This window comes from Hevea brasiliensis, chromosome 14 (genome assembly GCF_030052815.1).
Source record: "Hevea brasiliensis isolate MT/VB/25A 57/8 chromosome 14, ASM3005281v1, whole genome shotgun sequence".
Classification (NCBI taxonomy): Eukaryota; Viridiplantae; Streptophyta; class Magnoliopsida; order Malpighiales; family Euphorbiaceae; genus Hevea; species Hevea brasiliensis.
Window position 1 is genome coordinate 21572000 of NC_079506.1, and position 16281 is coordinate 21588280.

General features: G+C 30.1%; 1 protein-coding gene across 4 annotated transcripts; it reads right to left on the bottom strand.

Moving 5' to 3' along the window:
- Positions 1 to 1120: 1120 nt before the first annotated feature.
- On the bottom strand, positions 1121 to 9911 carry LOC110673515 (inositol-tetrakisphosphate 1-kinase 4). 4 transcript variants are annotated; one of them, XM_058135036.1, is made up of 11 exons: positions 9349 to 9911; positions 6503 to 6584; positions 6104 to 6136; positions 4218 to 4404; positions 3999 to 4091; positions 3557 to 3676; positions 3289 to 3465; positions 2870 to 2925; positions 2713 to 2797; positions 1654 to 1849; positions 1121 to 1556 (listed from the first exon to the last, which is right to left on the bottom strand). In XM_058135036.1, the coding sequence occupies exons 1-10, from the start codon at positions 9513 to 9515 to the stop codon at positions 1758 to 1760; spliced, it is 1092 nt and encodes a 363-aa protein (XP_057991019.1). In that variant the 5' UTR covers positions 9516 to 9911; the 3' UTR covers positions 1121 to 1556; positions 1654 to 1757. The 4 variants fall into 4 exon arrangements, with proteins under 4 accessions (XP_057991019.1, XP_021692347.2, XP_057991020.1 ...); XM_021836655.2 differs by having other exon boundaries at positions 4218 to 4350; positions 9349 to 9909; XM_058135037.1 differs by having other exon boundaries at positions 4230 to 4404; positions 9349 to 9909.
- Positions 9912 to 16281: the final 6370 nt, after the last annotated feature.

Consider the following 16281-nt stretch of genomic DNA (forward strand, 5'->3'; position numbering starts at 1 on the left):
AAGAAAAAGGAAAAATAATATGATTTTTTTTTTAAAAAAGAGGGATAATTTTTTTTAGAATAATTTTTTTTAATAAAATTAAAATTAAATAATTTTATTTTAATAAATTAAAATTAAATAATTAAAATAATATAATCATCTAAATTGAAAAACGATTATTGCAATTAACCCATGAATCAACACCAAGCTTAACTCATAATGGAAAAATAAAAAATCAAGTCCTCTCAAGTCCCAAACTCTCCTAAACAAATAAATAAATATATCCTAAATAATATCAAAAAAAAAATAAATTATAGGATGTATGTGATTTGGTCATAACCAAAAAAATTTTTAAAAAAATCTCCTGAAAATCAATTAATAGTAAGATATTTATTTTTGTTGATTATATTTCTATGAACTATTCCTATGCTAATATGAAATCATATAACACTTGATAAATCAGCGAAAATTCATGTCAGATACTGCTAATTAGTGTTGTCCAAAAAATGTGTATAATCCAATGAAACCAACCTCTAGAGACTTCAAATCTCCAAAGCAAAAAGTTGAAGAAGAAAAATTAGAGTTCAGATTCAACATTTTTGGATGAAATAAAATGGTTCCAATTCAAGGAAAAAAAAAAAAAGAGAGAAAACTTAAGGATCCACAAACGATTGGACTTTCTATGGAAGCAGATTTACATTTCAACGCTAGCCCAAGAGACTCTTTAACTTGTCTGCCGACGACAAAGACTCAAAAGTCGGCATTGCATGGAGACCGTCGGCATCACCACAACAGATTGCAGCACTGGCACATCACGAGACTCGAACGACATCACATTATCAGCGGCACATCGATTTTTGCCTCAATTCCACCCAAGCTCCTTACTCGTTTTCTGCCTGCCTCTACAATGATGAACAAATTCTAGGCTCGAAGAAATGGGAAGAAAAAATTTACAAACAAGAAGAACGGATTTCTGGCTTGAAATGGGAAGAAGAAACATGAAAAGTGAGGAAGAAAAAATGAAAGAGATGGGCGGCAGATGAATTGAAGGAGGAGAATTTGATAGAGACTAAAGATTTTGTTTGGCTCTCAAATAATTGGCGTTGCTTCTACTGCACAGTATATGTATATATAAAATCAATTCACAGCAAGCCTCATTCACTTTTTCCTATTCAAAATAACACTGACCCGACAGACCCAATCCAACAGATTTTTGCCGTCGGGTTGGGTCAGGTTGCGTCACAAGAATAATTGGAGCCTAATATTGAGTTAGGCACCTAATTTGATGCCCGCTAAAATTAAAGTTGTCAAAATCTATATAAATAAAAAAGAAAAATATCGAACCAAATCATATATCAATAAAAGAAATGGGCAAAAAAGAAAAGGAACAAAAGAAGTAAGACCAGAACAAGAAAAAAAAAACTCTGCTTGTTCATCAATTAAAGAAATATGATAGATTTCTAGTTCCATCAGCAACCACGATCAAGATGAGTGACTCATACAAGCCTGTGAAGTTGTGGTAAGTCTCAAATGGAAGTTCTTCTGTATACAAGCCAGCTGGCATTTGTTCATTTCGCCTAAAAGACAATTCAAAAAATATCAGATATATAAACAGCTGAAATAGCAGCAAGAACCTGGTTTTAAGTGGGTAGTACAGCAAAAGACATTTCATACCATTCAGTAATTACAGGAGTTAACTTGAATTGACATTTCTTCAAGTTCCCAAGAGACCTACACCTGCGAGGTACACTCATATACAAGGCTATGCATATTTCAAGTCAAGTAGCAGCTCTTTTGTCACACTTGTTCTGCACTAAGCCCAGCAGGAAATCAGTAAAAATGTGCTCATAGTCTGGCATTTTCCCGTAACCTGCCACAAATTTAAGCCCTTGTTGTTCAATCCTGAGACACTACACCATCTAGCAAGTTTTGTAAAAGTGAAGCGAGAAGCATGCATGTGCACAAAATTGTATTATGTAAAAACATGCGTCAAGCACTCAATCCATTCATAGCATGAACATTATAAAACAACAATAAACTGCATTAGAAAGAGGGGGCTTTATTGAACATGTCCCAGATACCGCATTTCACTGAATGCATATGTCAAGAAAGTCCCTTAGAAAATACTTCTATTCCTTTTTCAACAGGATAAAAATAAAATGGGTAGGGACTCGTGCACTGTCTAAAGGAGACTATTGGCCACTTGCACATCACTCGAGGAATTTACCAGAAATTTTAGAAGCTCCATTTTCCCACTTTTTCTCGGTCCTAGGCCTCAAAACTTTGGCAGAATATATTATCTGTAAATTTATGTTTCATCCTATTTTCAACTGTAATCTCATACATAGCTTATAAGCTATTACATTTTTCCTCTGATGCTCCACTACCCAGAAAATAGAATAACAGTTGAATGATAATGTGATTTGAAGCTATGTTATGGCTCTAAAACTCCTTTAAAACATTCAAAGATATAGAAAAGAACACAATAGGCCATCAGATTTATAGTATATGAGGAATCTCTTCCACTTGTTTGTCAAATTTTCTGGTTCCTATAATTTACTGATAAGACTTCTACTAGGGTGCTTCTTACATCAATGCAGAAACTAAAAAGGTAAAATAAACAGAGACACCACTACAGAATGCTAAATGTTTGAAAGAGAGAGAGAGAGTCTGGGTAATGAAGGGGGAAGAAAGTAAACCCAAAAATAAAATGCACAAAGATATTGTACTTGCCAGGAAAGTAGTTGATGTCAATCACATAGAAGACATCTTTAGTCCTGTGCTGACGAATCATATCTATGTTGAACAATTGGAGGCCCTGTAACAAGAGGTATATAAAAAAAAGCCATCATAGAGATCAATAAAGAGAGAAAGTGGAAAGAGAGATTACCAGTCGACAACGAAGCTCCCTTGCAAGCCTCTCCAACAAAGGGCGTGGAGGAAGTTCTGCAAGAAGGCATCAGATTATTGTGAAAGGAGCTGCTTAGGACTACTGACAAACAGTTAAATTCTCTGCATACCTTAAGCAACTTAGGAGTCATTTTAGTGAAATAATGACACCAGAAAAGAATCCACTATCCTTAACAATACGATATTACCTATACATTAAACCAAAATGCAGGCATATAAAGCAACTAACTCTGAAAAATCAATATTTTATTCTCACATAAAGTATCTAACAAAATCTTTAGTTGGTTAGGAACAAATTATTTCAATGCAAATTCAGAGCAAATACACCCTTTACAATTAGCAAGAAAGAGAATAATAAACATATTATTCGCACAAAAAGAGATTTTTTAAAAATCTCACCACCAACAGAAGGCTCCAAATCTGCATCATCTGCAGAAGCTGTGGCAGATGAGACTCTTGGAAAACGGAACACACCCGCAACTTTTGCTAGCTCATGCTTACTGACATTAGGTAGAGAGAAACGCCGAACAACCTTTATGGCTTCACCAACAATATAAATCTTAAAGAGAACACCACCTAGTACAAATGTAAAATGTACAAATGTCAAACTAATATACATTGATGGTTATATGGAAATGATTTTCAGGCCTTGACCAAAACGTCATACCATGATTAACAAACTCTTGCAGAACCAAGGGAGGTTCAAGTTCAGATAGAGAGAAGTGATCATAAGCGAGAAACAATTCATGTGACTTGGCAGTTCCATCCACCACCAGCGGTTTTGCAACTAGAATGTCATAGGAAAAGTAATTAAAATACAGATTGCGCAGATAAACAGTTGAAAGGATTCACAGAATATTTAAATAACCATCACAGTAACCAAAACTCGCCAACAAGTACTGTCCAACTGATAGTAAAAGAATTCCAAAAGCTGATTAATTTAAATCTATTAATCTAAGGCATAGCCCTGTAACTATAAAGAAATTAAACTGACAGGTTCTATTGGTCATATTCATGAATTCTTCTCTAACATCCAACCAATATCAGATAAGCTACAAAGAGGTGAGTACTGGACATTTAAAAGTTGCAAATATACATGGAAATTTTACCTAGTGGCAACCTTAACCCAGCTTTGGTAACTTCATGGGGAATGGATGATGGATCTTTGTCAACAACCATTTGCCTTGGAACAGAAACCTTGCCTACAAGAATAATAAATTAATGCCAACTGGTCAGCACTACTGAACTACTCTCTGTAATTTCAAGCAATGCCCAGCAAATACAGGTCTAAAGAAGAGGCAAGAAGCAACTGCAATTTAAGAAAATACTTGAACAATGACCTTGGCAGTCAGACAAGTCAAGATCAGCTACATCATGAAGCATGGACTGGCGGTTACGTACATGCTGTATTGCATCAGGAGGATCAAGAACAGTTACTTCTGGATGTTTTTGCTGGTAATCCTTCAAGACGAAATAACAAAAATAGAACAGACAAGGTGAGCCCCTTAACCTAGCCTGAGGAGTTAAAAGTTCCAGAAAGAAAGTAAAATATTATAATCGTATATATTCCATAATACTACAGAATGAAAAAAAAGGAAAAACAACTCATGTAATGAATCAGACCAAACTACTAAGGTAACAAGATGCTGTTTCTAGTGCATCATTAAGCAGAATAATCTTGAGAAAACAGACATCCGGTATGCTACTACAAAATTTAAAATGAACATTTGTTGACAGTTATTTACTTCTATGGAAAGAAAAAGTTATCTTCTAACACATATATTGAGAGAAGGAAACCATCATCCAAATATTGAGGCTCCAAGTTATAGAGATGAGGATTTTTTTTTTTTTAATGAATATTATCAAACATAAAGGATAAAACATTTCTACCTAGAATTCTAGATTTCCGAAAAAAATAACCAAGGCATTTCTCATTTAAAAAATCATTACAAAAGATATAGATGCCATGCCCTTAGGTAAAAAATGGACCATTTCCAACTCGGTGTTACTAGGCACTGTCGCACTGATAGCAGCCAAAGGAGAACTTCAAGCAAGATTAGCCTCTATTTTTGAAGCATTGATATAATCTGCACAAAGTGACTATAGCAGAGTAATAGATATCTTTTAATGAGCAATAAATATTCCAGATCGTATTGAAGTGTTTGGATAACCAAACAATGATAGGGTCTGTGTTCAGGTGGTTTAAAGATCAAATTGAATTAGAAGACACCAGAAGATTCCACATATTTGGAGAACAAGTGTTTGGTCAACTACTAAGGCAAGGCAACAAATTGATAGGCCAACACTAATGATAAGAGGCAGGTGCTAAAGTCACATTTAAAAAGATAAAAGCAGAACAAGATTCAGGTTTCATTTAGAAAAATAAAAAAGACCAGCTTGAGAGAGAGAATATTAGAAGATAATAAGAATATCAGCAAGTCTGTGTCGGAGTGTCATTCTTTAATTCCTGTTTGGGAGGCCAAACAGGTACTGGGGTTGGATTGGTTAATTAGAAGAGAATAAGTTATACGTGTGTGAATATTCTATATCAACAAGTTATGCAAGAGAAGAGGATGTATCTTGATTACTGTCTCATAGCTTCCTTCTCTTTAAAGAGAAATTCTAATTAGAGTAAGAAGGAAATAGCTCAAGGTTAAAGATATTTTTTTCAAACATAAATCTAATGCTAATACATAATAGTGGAGAAACAGTAGTCAAGAAAAATGAGAAGCTCAACGTAGAAATGCTTTATTCTTAATCTTGAAAACCAATGACACGTTGTTCTTATTAAAGGTCTATTCCCAAACCACAACTATTATATCCTAAAAAAACACCTGGAAAAAAAGAATATCAAAATTTCTTGAGACTAAGCTCATGAAAATGTAAAAGTTATCTAGATTGATCACAAAAGCAGATTCCTCACATGTTTGAATTCTTTGGGAACTGATTTGAACCATCTGATCATAATTCGTAATTGGGAAAGCAAGAACTCTGCAAATTATGCCTAGCAAAAAAGAGTTTCAAGGTTCTGGACCGGAAATTTGATTGTTTGATAATTTTCTGTTAATTCAAAATTAATCCCTAACATATATGCATGGAACTTCACATTAGATCATACATTGCATTCACATGCCAAGATATTCCGATAAATTCAATTGACTAAACAGTATAAAACTACAGATGCATTTATTATCGAGAAAGTCAGATAACAAACCTTAATAACTTCACACCAGCCTTTTCCTGACAACTACAAGGAACATAAAGCCCATCAGAATGTGCTTATATACTAGGTTCAAACAGGTAAACAGATAAGATATGAATCAGAAAATTTAAAATAATCTCACCTAGAATCTGATCAGCAATTCAAAACCGTTACAGCAGCCACAACAAATAAATAAATATCAAAAAACTTTTCAATAGTAAAGCATACTTCAGAAGAGAATGAGTGAATGTTGTGTATGCATGTTTTTCAGACACACACACACACACACACGCACATACACACAAACGCGCACACACACGCACATACACACAAACACGCACACACACGCACATACACACAAACACGCACGCACACACACACACACACAGAAAGAGAGAGAACAAAACTAACCTTATGTAAAACAACATCAAAAGGACCTTGATCTGACAATGGCCTATTTACATCAATTGCAACAAACAGTATCCCCTTATTTCTGTGCCAAAAATTTAACACACTTGTCCGTCATTATAGAATTAAAATGATGAATTACTAAATAATGACACAAGCATCAAGAAACTTAAGCAACTAGATAATTAATACAGCTACTATAGGAACTGTTGTGCAATAATCAAATAACCTTCATCCAACTAATGCAGTCATTTCAGAAGATAGTTTCTCCTCATGCTCCCACAAGACAATCATTTCATCAAACAAAGTTAAATCATGCGTATATGTGTGCACCTTAGATGTAGCCAACGGGCTGAACTGGACCGGAACCGGTGGTTCCAGGTTCAAGAGGACCAAGACTGGAGGGCCCTCCTGATTCCAGTTTGATCAAATCCCTGCTGGTTGAAATTATTTTTCAATTTTTTTTTTAAAATAAGGTTTTGGACCAGAACCAAACTGTCTAGTTCCAGTTTCGTTCAAATCCAGTTTTGGTCAATCAAATTTGAACAAGTTGCGTTTCTAAACAGAACCTTGGCTAGGTCTAGTGCCGCCAGCCAAAAAAAAAAAAAAAGGAAGGAAGAAGAAAAGAAATTGTTTCAACAAATGTCGCAATAGTTCAAAACAATTTTCTGTCATGTTTCTTTTGATCTAATATAAAAGGCCTAATGTGCCATGGCCTCGAGGCCCTACACACAACAGCGGATTTGCTTATGTTGAGTGGGGTCAATTAATTTTTTACTCCACTAAAATCTTTAAAATAATATTATATTTAATAAACTTAGACCTGTTGGACACTTCACTCTAAACACCTATTAATTTAATGTTTTAAAGTAAATAATAAAACCTAAAAAAAAAATTCAAAACTTATCTGCTAAAAACTCTAAAAGACACAACCACCTCTTTTTCTCTCTAACTCTTCCCTTTCTTCCATCTCTTCTCCTTCTCATATTATATTTACAAAATCACAATTTTTCCCCTCTCTCATATCTCTCTTTTATTTTCTCTCTCATTCTCCACCAACTAGCTTTGTCTTTTTTCCTTTTCATTTTTGTGTCAATAAAATTAATGGACAAATTCAATTTCATAAAGTAAATTTTATTTTGTATTTTATAATTCATATTCTATTATTCTATTGAATAATGAAGAATTAAGGTTTTCTAATTATTCATGTGTATTTAGTTGTAGGTAAACTTTATTTGTTTAATGTTACAATCAATTGCAAATTCGTGTTTGTTTGATTTTTCTACAATAAGGAATCAAGTTAAAGACTCATAGGTAAAGTAAACAAAACAATTTCATATACTCTTATGTTGTTTTAGTATTTTATTTTATATTTAATAGATTAATCATTATTGCACTTATTATTTTGACAATTGACACCTAATATATTGTAAAAAAATATAAATATCATTATTATATATTATAGTGTAAAATTAAATTTAATACCAATTCTTATTAAACTTGGTGTCAAAACTTTTTTTCTTCCCTCTAAATTGGGCAAAATAAAATTTTTTCGACTCAATTCGTTCAATTTCCTAGCTTCGCTCTTGCCTACACAAGAGAGGCATATCTCCCCTAGTTAATTAATGCCCCCAACCATGTTCAACTGAATTATAACAATATAATTCAAAACTACAATAAAACACACCAATGCTAAATTTCAAGCTACTGCCACGCAATGAGGCATCACCATCATCATACAAATGCAACTTATTAGAGGATGATCACTGAGCATCATTAGATACATAAATTATTGGGAGCCAGTGATCCACTCTATTTCAGAGTCTTAAACCGGTGGACCCAATCCGTAAAAGGGCAAAGAGGCAGGATGAACCACCCAATAATATGAGACTTAAAACAGTCTGCTTATGTATGTGTATGGTTAAATACTCATATTCAGCAAATATTAAAACAATAAGAAAAAGAAATCAAAAGATGAATAACAAAATTACCAGTGCAAAATTGACACATAACAAAGCTAATAGGTTGAATCTAATAAAAGGTACAAAAATACATAATATTTGAAAATTAAATAAGTCCATTAAGAAATATAAATCTATAAATAAGTAATTAGACAACATACTAAACATTTTGAAACACAGAACAAAGCACCAAACATTGACTTTATGTTCCTCCTCGACGACCAATCCAAAGAGTATAAATGGAGGAATATTCCCACCAAAAAAAAAAAGGTTAAAAGTCAAAAATAGAAAAATGAAAGATTTCATATACCCAGAAGTAAAAAGAATATCTCATAAGTTGGTAAAACAGTAGCCCAATTCTATTCCAACCAAGAGTGCTCCCTCTCTCACAAAAGTGTATGCCCTCCTTGTAATATGTAATATGGTACACCTAATAATCTCTCCTATTCCAGAAAGCAATATCCACTTACCCAATTAATTTACTCTATCATTATCACAAAGACATCTTGTCTCTTAAACAATCCTAAGGCTCTGGTTTTGGCATAAAGCACCGTATATGATTAAAAGTACATACAAGGTGAATATATATATAACCATACTCGGCAAATAATTGAAAAAAAAAACAACCAAAACTTGCCAAATATGAACAATTGTAAGGCGGTACATTTCAGGAAATTGTACAGCAAAACCCACAAAATGAACAAAACTTTACATCAACAATTCAAAGTATGGAGATACATACACACATATTTACTCTTATACACTCATATAGATGAAAAATCCCCACGAAACTGGAAACACAAATTCAAAGGCATACTGATAAACAAATATCCACATATACAGGGAGAAACATGTAAACAGTGAAATGTGATGAAAGAGTGAGTGTACCTGGCCAAAACTTCAAGCTTAGGCTGCAAGAAACTCTTCTTCTTCTTCGAAGTCAAGGCATACCCAACCACCACCAGTCTCTGCGGCTGTTCTATTGACAGCGACACCGTTTTCACTTCCCCCTTCTCCTCTTCTTCTTGGGGAGAGATCTCCCCGTTTATCCTCATAGCCCAAACAAAAACCCAGAAAACCCTAAAACAACCCAACTAGACAATTCGAATTTCTCTTTACAAATTTTGTGAAAGATTCAATCTTTCCTTGGAGATTGCTTATTTGATTAATCACTATTAAACAGATAATGAAAAGAGAAAATCAAATTCAAAAACTCCCTTTTAAGCCTTATATTTTTTCCTGTTCTTTTTTCTGGTTTTCTCTGTGAAGAAAGAGAGACTAAATCAAGTGATTAAAGGATGGATTAGGCCCTTGTTCAATTGGATTTTACAAGGAATAATGATCTCAATTTCCAGAGAGAAAAGAAAAGAGAGGGGAGAAAAGGAGTTGCAGAGAAGATTTTGGTTTAGTGGAGTTTGTGGAAAGGATTATTTATATATACATTTCTTTAAAACTGAAGATTTGTTCTAAGAATTACAGTGGAAGAAGCTATGGAAGCTTCTCTAAGATTTCATTTCACATTTTTCCAATTTTGCCCCTACCAAAATTAAGTTTTTTTTTTCTTTTTTACAAAAATGAAATTTTTATTAAAATTTTAGCATAAAATGTCTTTTGAAAAAGAAATTTAGAAAGAATAAAAAGAGGATTAGGTTTAAAATTTTTGAGAAATTAAAAAATTGAATTAATTGGGTTGCATTCATCATCAATTCAATCAACTAATTAAATTGGAATAATATTATAACAATACTCACATTAATTCTACAAAGCTTATAATAGTATTAATTTTTTAAATTGAAAAAAAATGTGATGGGATTATAAGTTTAAATTTTAATTAAAATTTGACAAATAAAAAAGGAAAATATGATATTATTAAATTATTATTTTGTTAATTAAAATTTTATTTATTTTACTAAAAAATTTTTCATTGAATCGTATTTTTTAATATTTGAGACATTTAAAAAAATTAGTCAATAAAAATTTTCTTTTTATTTTTAAAATTTTGATAATCTATTTAAAATGTAAAAACGCACATATATATATATATATATAATATAAACACATATTATTAATTTAATATTATAATAAAACAATAAAAATATATATTTTTCTTGTAAAATATTTTTTATATATAAAATATTTTTTATAAAACAATCAGAGCTTAATATCATATATAAATCTATAAAGTCTCCAATTTAAGTTTTAATTAAAATTTAATAAAGAAAAAAAGAAAAATATAGTATAATTAGACTATTATTTTATTAAGGTTTAATTAGAATAAATTATAAAACAAAAAACTATTATTTTATAAAATTTACCTTTAAGTCCACTTTTCATAAAATAAATGACTAATGAGCATAAAGTTGTGACAATAGCATTTTTCAACAATAATGTGCAATTTGCTTCCATTGATTGGGACCAATAACTAATTCAATTGGACTAAGTATCCAATGATAAAATTCTCATCAAATTGAAGAATATACTTTTTATATGCACATATAAAAGAATATTCTTTAAATTTAGTTTCAAATTATCTAATTGAAAATTAATATTTTTGAAAAAAGAATTTTATAAAATTACCTAACCTAAATGATATATTCTACCTCATCTACATTATCTTAATCCCTTTTATTTTATTTTAATTATAATATCATTCAATAAAAATGACCTTTTCTAAAAAATATTTTTTTCTTTTAATTTTTTTATTTCATTTCCTACTTGAATTTATCTTTTTTCTTTCTCTTGTAATTGGAAAAAATTTAAATATTTCCTTATAATTGATATAAAAATTGTCAAAATTGAAATTACGAATAAAATTTTTAAAAAAATAAAGTATGACTTTTTAGTCATTAGACTTCGTAAAAAATAATTTAAAATTATTTTAATTATTTATGTCTTTTAGAATTTTTATAATTGGCTCTGTTTGTCTCACGCAAAAAAAAACTTCTAAATGAAAAATATTTTTTATGAAATTTATATTTTAAGAAAATAATTTTTTATTAAAATATTTTTTATAATTTATTATAATATTAAATTAATAATATATTTTTGTATTATATATGTATACATATATAAGTATTATCACATTTTAATAAGATTATCAAAGTAAAAAAAAAAAGTCCCTTAAAAAAATGAAGTATTTTTTTTTAAATAATTTGGTTTTCTTTTTAATAAAAAAAATATTTTTTTATTGATTCATCTCCTAAATATGCTTAATATTAAAAAATGTGATAGACAGAATTTAAATATAAAAATTAACCATAAAATAACTTTTAATAATCTCTAATTATAACCATTTAAATGAATTTATTAATTTTCAACAACAATTCCAATAAAAATATGAACCAAATTATTACTCCATTTTTTGAAATCCTTGTTTTTTCCTCTTAATTATGAAATTTAACAAAGATGCAATGGATAAAGTATATATATTAGCACCACTTAACAGCTCTAATATTATTGTAATCTTGATGCTCATGCATATTGTCACGACCCAACCTATGGGCCGGATCGGCACTAGGACCTGGGCCGGTATAAAGCCCCCGAGGCCCATAGTAAACCTTACTGTTCTCAAATCCATGACCAAACCCACAATTTTAGGACCAATATGCATATAAAATAATTTAAATTAAACTGTTATAATTTTATTTTGGGCCAACTTTAGCCCAACAATTATCTGAAACTAAAATTAGGGGAGCCCAGCTCAACCCTGTTATATCATTTACAAACTATTCAAGACTCATGAAAATTTTTTTTCATTTATTAATACAAAAACTTAAATTCTTGCAATCCCTAATAGAATTAATGTTACTACTAGTATATGCGGAGTCCTAAATTACAAATTTAGAGAATAATAATACAATTAAGTAATCTTTTCATAACCTGTGAGGAAAGGGACAGGTTCTTCTGAAAAAGGTCTCCTCCTGTAGCCTGGAAAAATATGGTGAACAGGAGTGAGCGTTCGACTCAAAGAGTAAAATATCAATTTTAACCATAATCTCTATAACCATCTAAAGCTAATGCACCATATAGATTGAAATGCAATATCGGCAATATCATAACAGGGAAAAGGTAATTTGGAGCACTCACACACCCAGTAATGTCAAATTATAAATATATGAGAGCTAATCTCCTATACAGCTCTCTTTAATCCAACCTGTGCCAGCGAAGAACTCAAGCCGGACTTTCGCTTAATAAACCAAATCGGGATCCCAGCGAAGAACTCAAGCCGTGTCTACCCCGAAAGACCGGGTCCCAGCGAAGATCTCAAGCCGTGTCTACCCGTCCTGTCCATAGCCAACACTATACCACACGCACTCCAACACACGCACACTGCTCAAAATTACCACAACAACATTCATGGCACTTTAACAATTATGAATGTAACATAAAACGTGCCTAGTGTTTAACTACATAAATACATATTTATAAGTGATGTATGGGCATGCTTGAACATATAATAATATTGAAATTACAATTAAAATTAATATTTTACTCACAGTACACCGATGACTATTGTGGCTACTGGATGCAGAAAAATAGCTGATCTCGATCACCTAATAATTAAATTATAAATTTATTAGTACTAAGTTAAGATAAAACTCTAAAGAGGCAACAGACAGTCTAATTCTTGCCGGAAATCCGGCAGAGTTTCCCCTATACCTGGGACCTATCCAACCAGCAAAAAGGCTCAAATAACACTTCTAAATTCAACTCATATCTCATCATCATTATATGGCCCCTCCTGGGCCCTCCAAATCAAGCAATACTCAAAACCTTAAAAATTACGTTTTAGTCCCTATAATTGACATTTTATAAAAATCTACTCAAACAAGCTCTAAAAATTCTAAAATTTTGCCATGCAGTCCTTAATAATATTATAAGGCTATTGCAAAATGAATTGTAATTTTCTAATCACCCATGAATATTTTATTCAAGAATATTACTCAATTTCATAAGTTTCCAACAGCTAACATATTCTTAATTCAACCCAATTCAATATTCACATATTTAAACCTCCATCCTCAAGTTTCAACCAATCATATAGAATTTAAATATCATAATTGTAAATAATCTTATATGCCCATATGCTAAAAATCTAACTAAAATCCATCTATATTTTTTTTCAAAAATATTCTACAATCACTCAAAAATTCAACAAACACCATAGAATATCTCCAAATAATTTTACTTTCATCATATATTTTTTTTAGAATTTTTCTCCAATTTTTCCTATTTAAGAAATACTGTATTTATGCTCCACAGACAGAGAAATAATGAAAATAGTTTTATCTGAAGTTTATCTGTGTCTCAAAAATTCAAAAAATTTATGAGGAAGCCTCTGGAAGTTGAATCATCTCCAAAGCCCACCGAAGCCACCACCGAAACCACCGCGCACGGTGGTTGACCGCCGGTTGCCGGTGCCATTTACTGAATCTAATCATACCATCATGTTCCTCTCCTCTCCCTCAATCCATAAGTGGTCTCGGATCGTCCTAGATCTAACCCAAATGCTTGAAAAACCCGAAACTTTTCTCCTCCATATCTCACTCATCCGACCTCCATTTGCTGCAAAATTAGTATCAAAATAAAGCTCTCAGAACAAGCTTTCCAACGCCACCTGAATCGCCTCGATCGGAATTCGGACGAAACCGGAATCGGCCCGGAAAGCCGCTGCCCACTGTACACGCATTTTCTCTCTCTTCTCCCTCTCTTGCCGCCGTTTCTGGTGGTTCTGGCCGCCGCTGGAGGGTCGCCGGAGTTGTGCCGTGTTGGTGAGTGTCGCCGGCAGTGGTGGTTCGCCAGAAAAAGAAAGGAAGAGGTAGGGAGAGGTGAGAGAAAGTCAGTGAGGGAGGTGAAATTGGGGGGGTTATGCTGCGAAAATTTCTGGTTCTTTTTTTTTTTGGTTGTTATATATATATATATATATAACTAATCCTATGAATAATATTAAGGGGAAATATTTTGTTTGACTTGATCAATAAGATTGTCAATATTATTATTATTATTTAGTTAAGGAATGAGGAAGCTTTAACATGTGCTATATATATATATATATATATATTATTAAAAGTAGAATACAAAATATTTTATATAAATAAAATTATTCACTCATAAAAAAAATAACGTAAAGAATTTGTAACATTCGATAGTATTAATATTTATCGTCAAAATAAGTAGACTGTGCGCTTCACTCTTTAACTCTATAGTATTTTTATGAATCTCATTACATAACCTTCAAAATTAGATTTTTTGTTTAAAAAAAAATGCATCTTGTAAAACTTTTTTTTTAGAAAAATAAATTATTATAAACACACAAGAACTCCTCAATAAGGAAAAATAACTTTAATAGAGGATCGAAATCTATCAATAAGGATAAATTCAAGAATTTATTTATTCAAAATCTAATTAACAATGATAAATTTGAAAAGATATACTCATAATTCGTTTCAAATGAATATAAATCTAAAAATTATTATAATAAAAAAATTAAAAAATATACAAATGGTTGTTACAGGTGAAAACATTCACCAATAGTCATCAAATAGAAGAAAAAATTTAATATATGTTATATTGAATCCTTGAAATATTTAATTTAATGTTGTTGGATACTAATTAATTAAATATTATAAAAATTTTAAAATTTCGTTATAACAACACATACGCTAAAATTTATCAATAAAGATAAATTAAAGAATTTATTTATTTAAAATCTATAAAAATTAAAGAATTTATTTATTTAAAATCTATAAAAATTAAAGAATTTATTTATTTAAAATCTATAACAATTATAAATATGAAGAAATATGCTGAGAATTTGTTTTACATGGACTCAAATCTAAGAGTTATTAAAATAAAAAATAAATTGTTAAAAAAAAAAAAAGGTTGCCGCCTTTAAAAACACACACTGATAATTGCCCAAAGAAAAAAAAAGATTTAATATGTTACTGAAAACTAATTAATTAAATATTATAAAAATTTCAAAATTTCGTTATAATAAATATAATATTGAACAATCATCATTTTTTTAATACTCTTTTCTAGACTTAAAATATAAAGGCTTTATTAATGCATTAAACAATTAATTATGAATAATATATGTATATAATCTTAATACAGGATAAAGTTTATATTTATCGATCTATATCTATATAAATATATAAAAGTAAAGGATAATAGTAATTTTTTCTATAAATTTTAAATATATTTTATAATTTTATAAAAGGAAAGGATAATAGTAATTTTTTCTTTCTATCTTGACACCTTTTATAAATTTTAAATAAATTTATAGGATAATTTAGTAATTTTAGCATATAGGACAATAGTAATTTCTTTTTTGCTACTTGGCAATTTTTATAAAATTTAAATATATTTTTTAATTTTATTTTCTAATTTTTTAAAAAATAAAAGATAACAATAATTTTTTCTTTCCTATTTGGCAACTTTTATAAATTTTAAATATATTTTCAAATTTTAGCAATAATAGTAATTTCCTTTTTAATATTTGACAATTTCTATAAATTTTAAATATATTTTTTAATTTTAGCAGCTGCTATATATTTTAAATATATTTTCTAATTTTATAAAAAAATACTCATTATTCAAAAAATAAAATTATAAAAAAATTATAAACTTATAAATTATAATTTTATGAAATTATAAACTTCTATAAATTATAAAAAAAAATACTCATTATTCAAAAAATAAAATTTGTATTTTTATTTGCCTTCAAGTAATTACCTTGTTTGAACAATATTGAAGTCAGGTTTGATTTGCTTTAGAATTGAAAATGAAATATAATTATGATTTTTAATTTAAACTTTT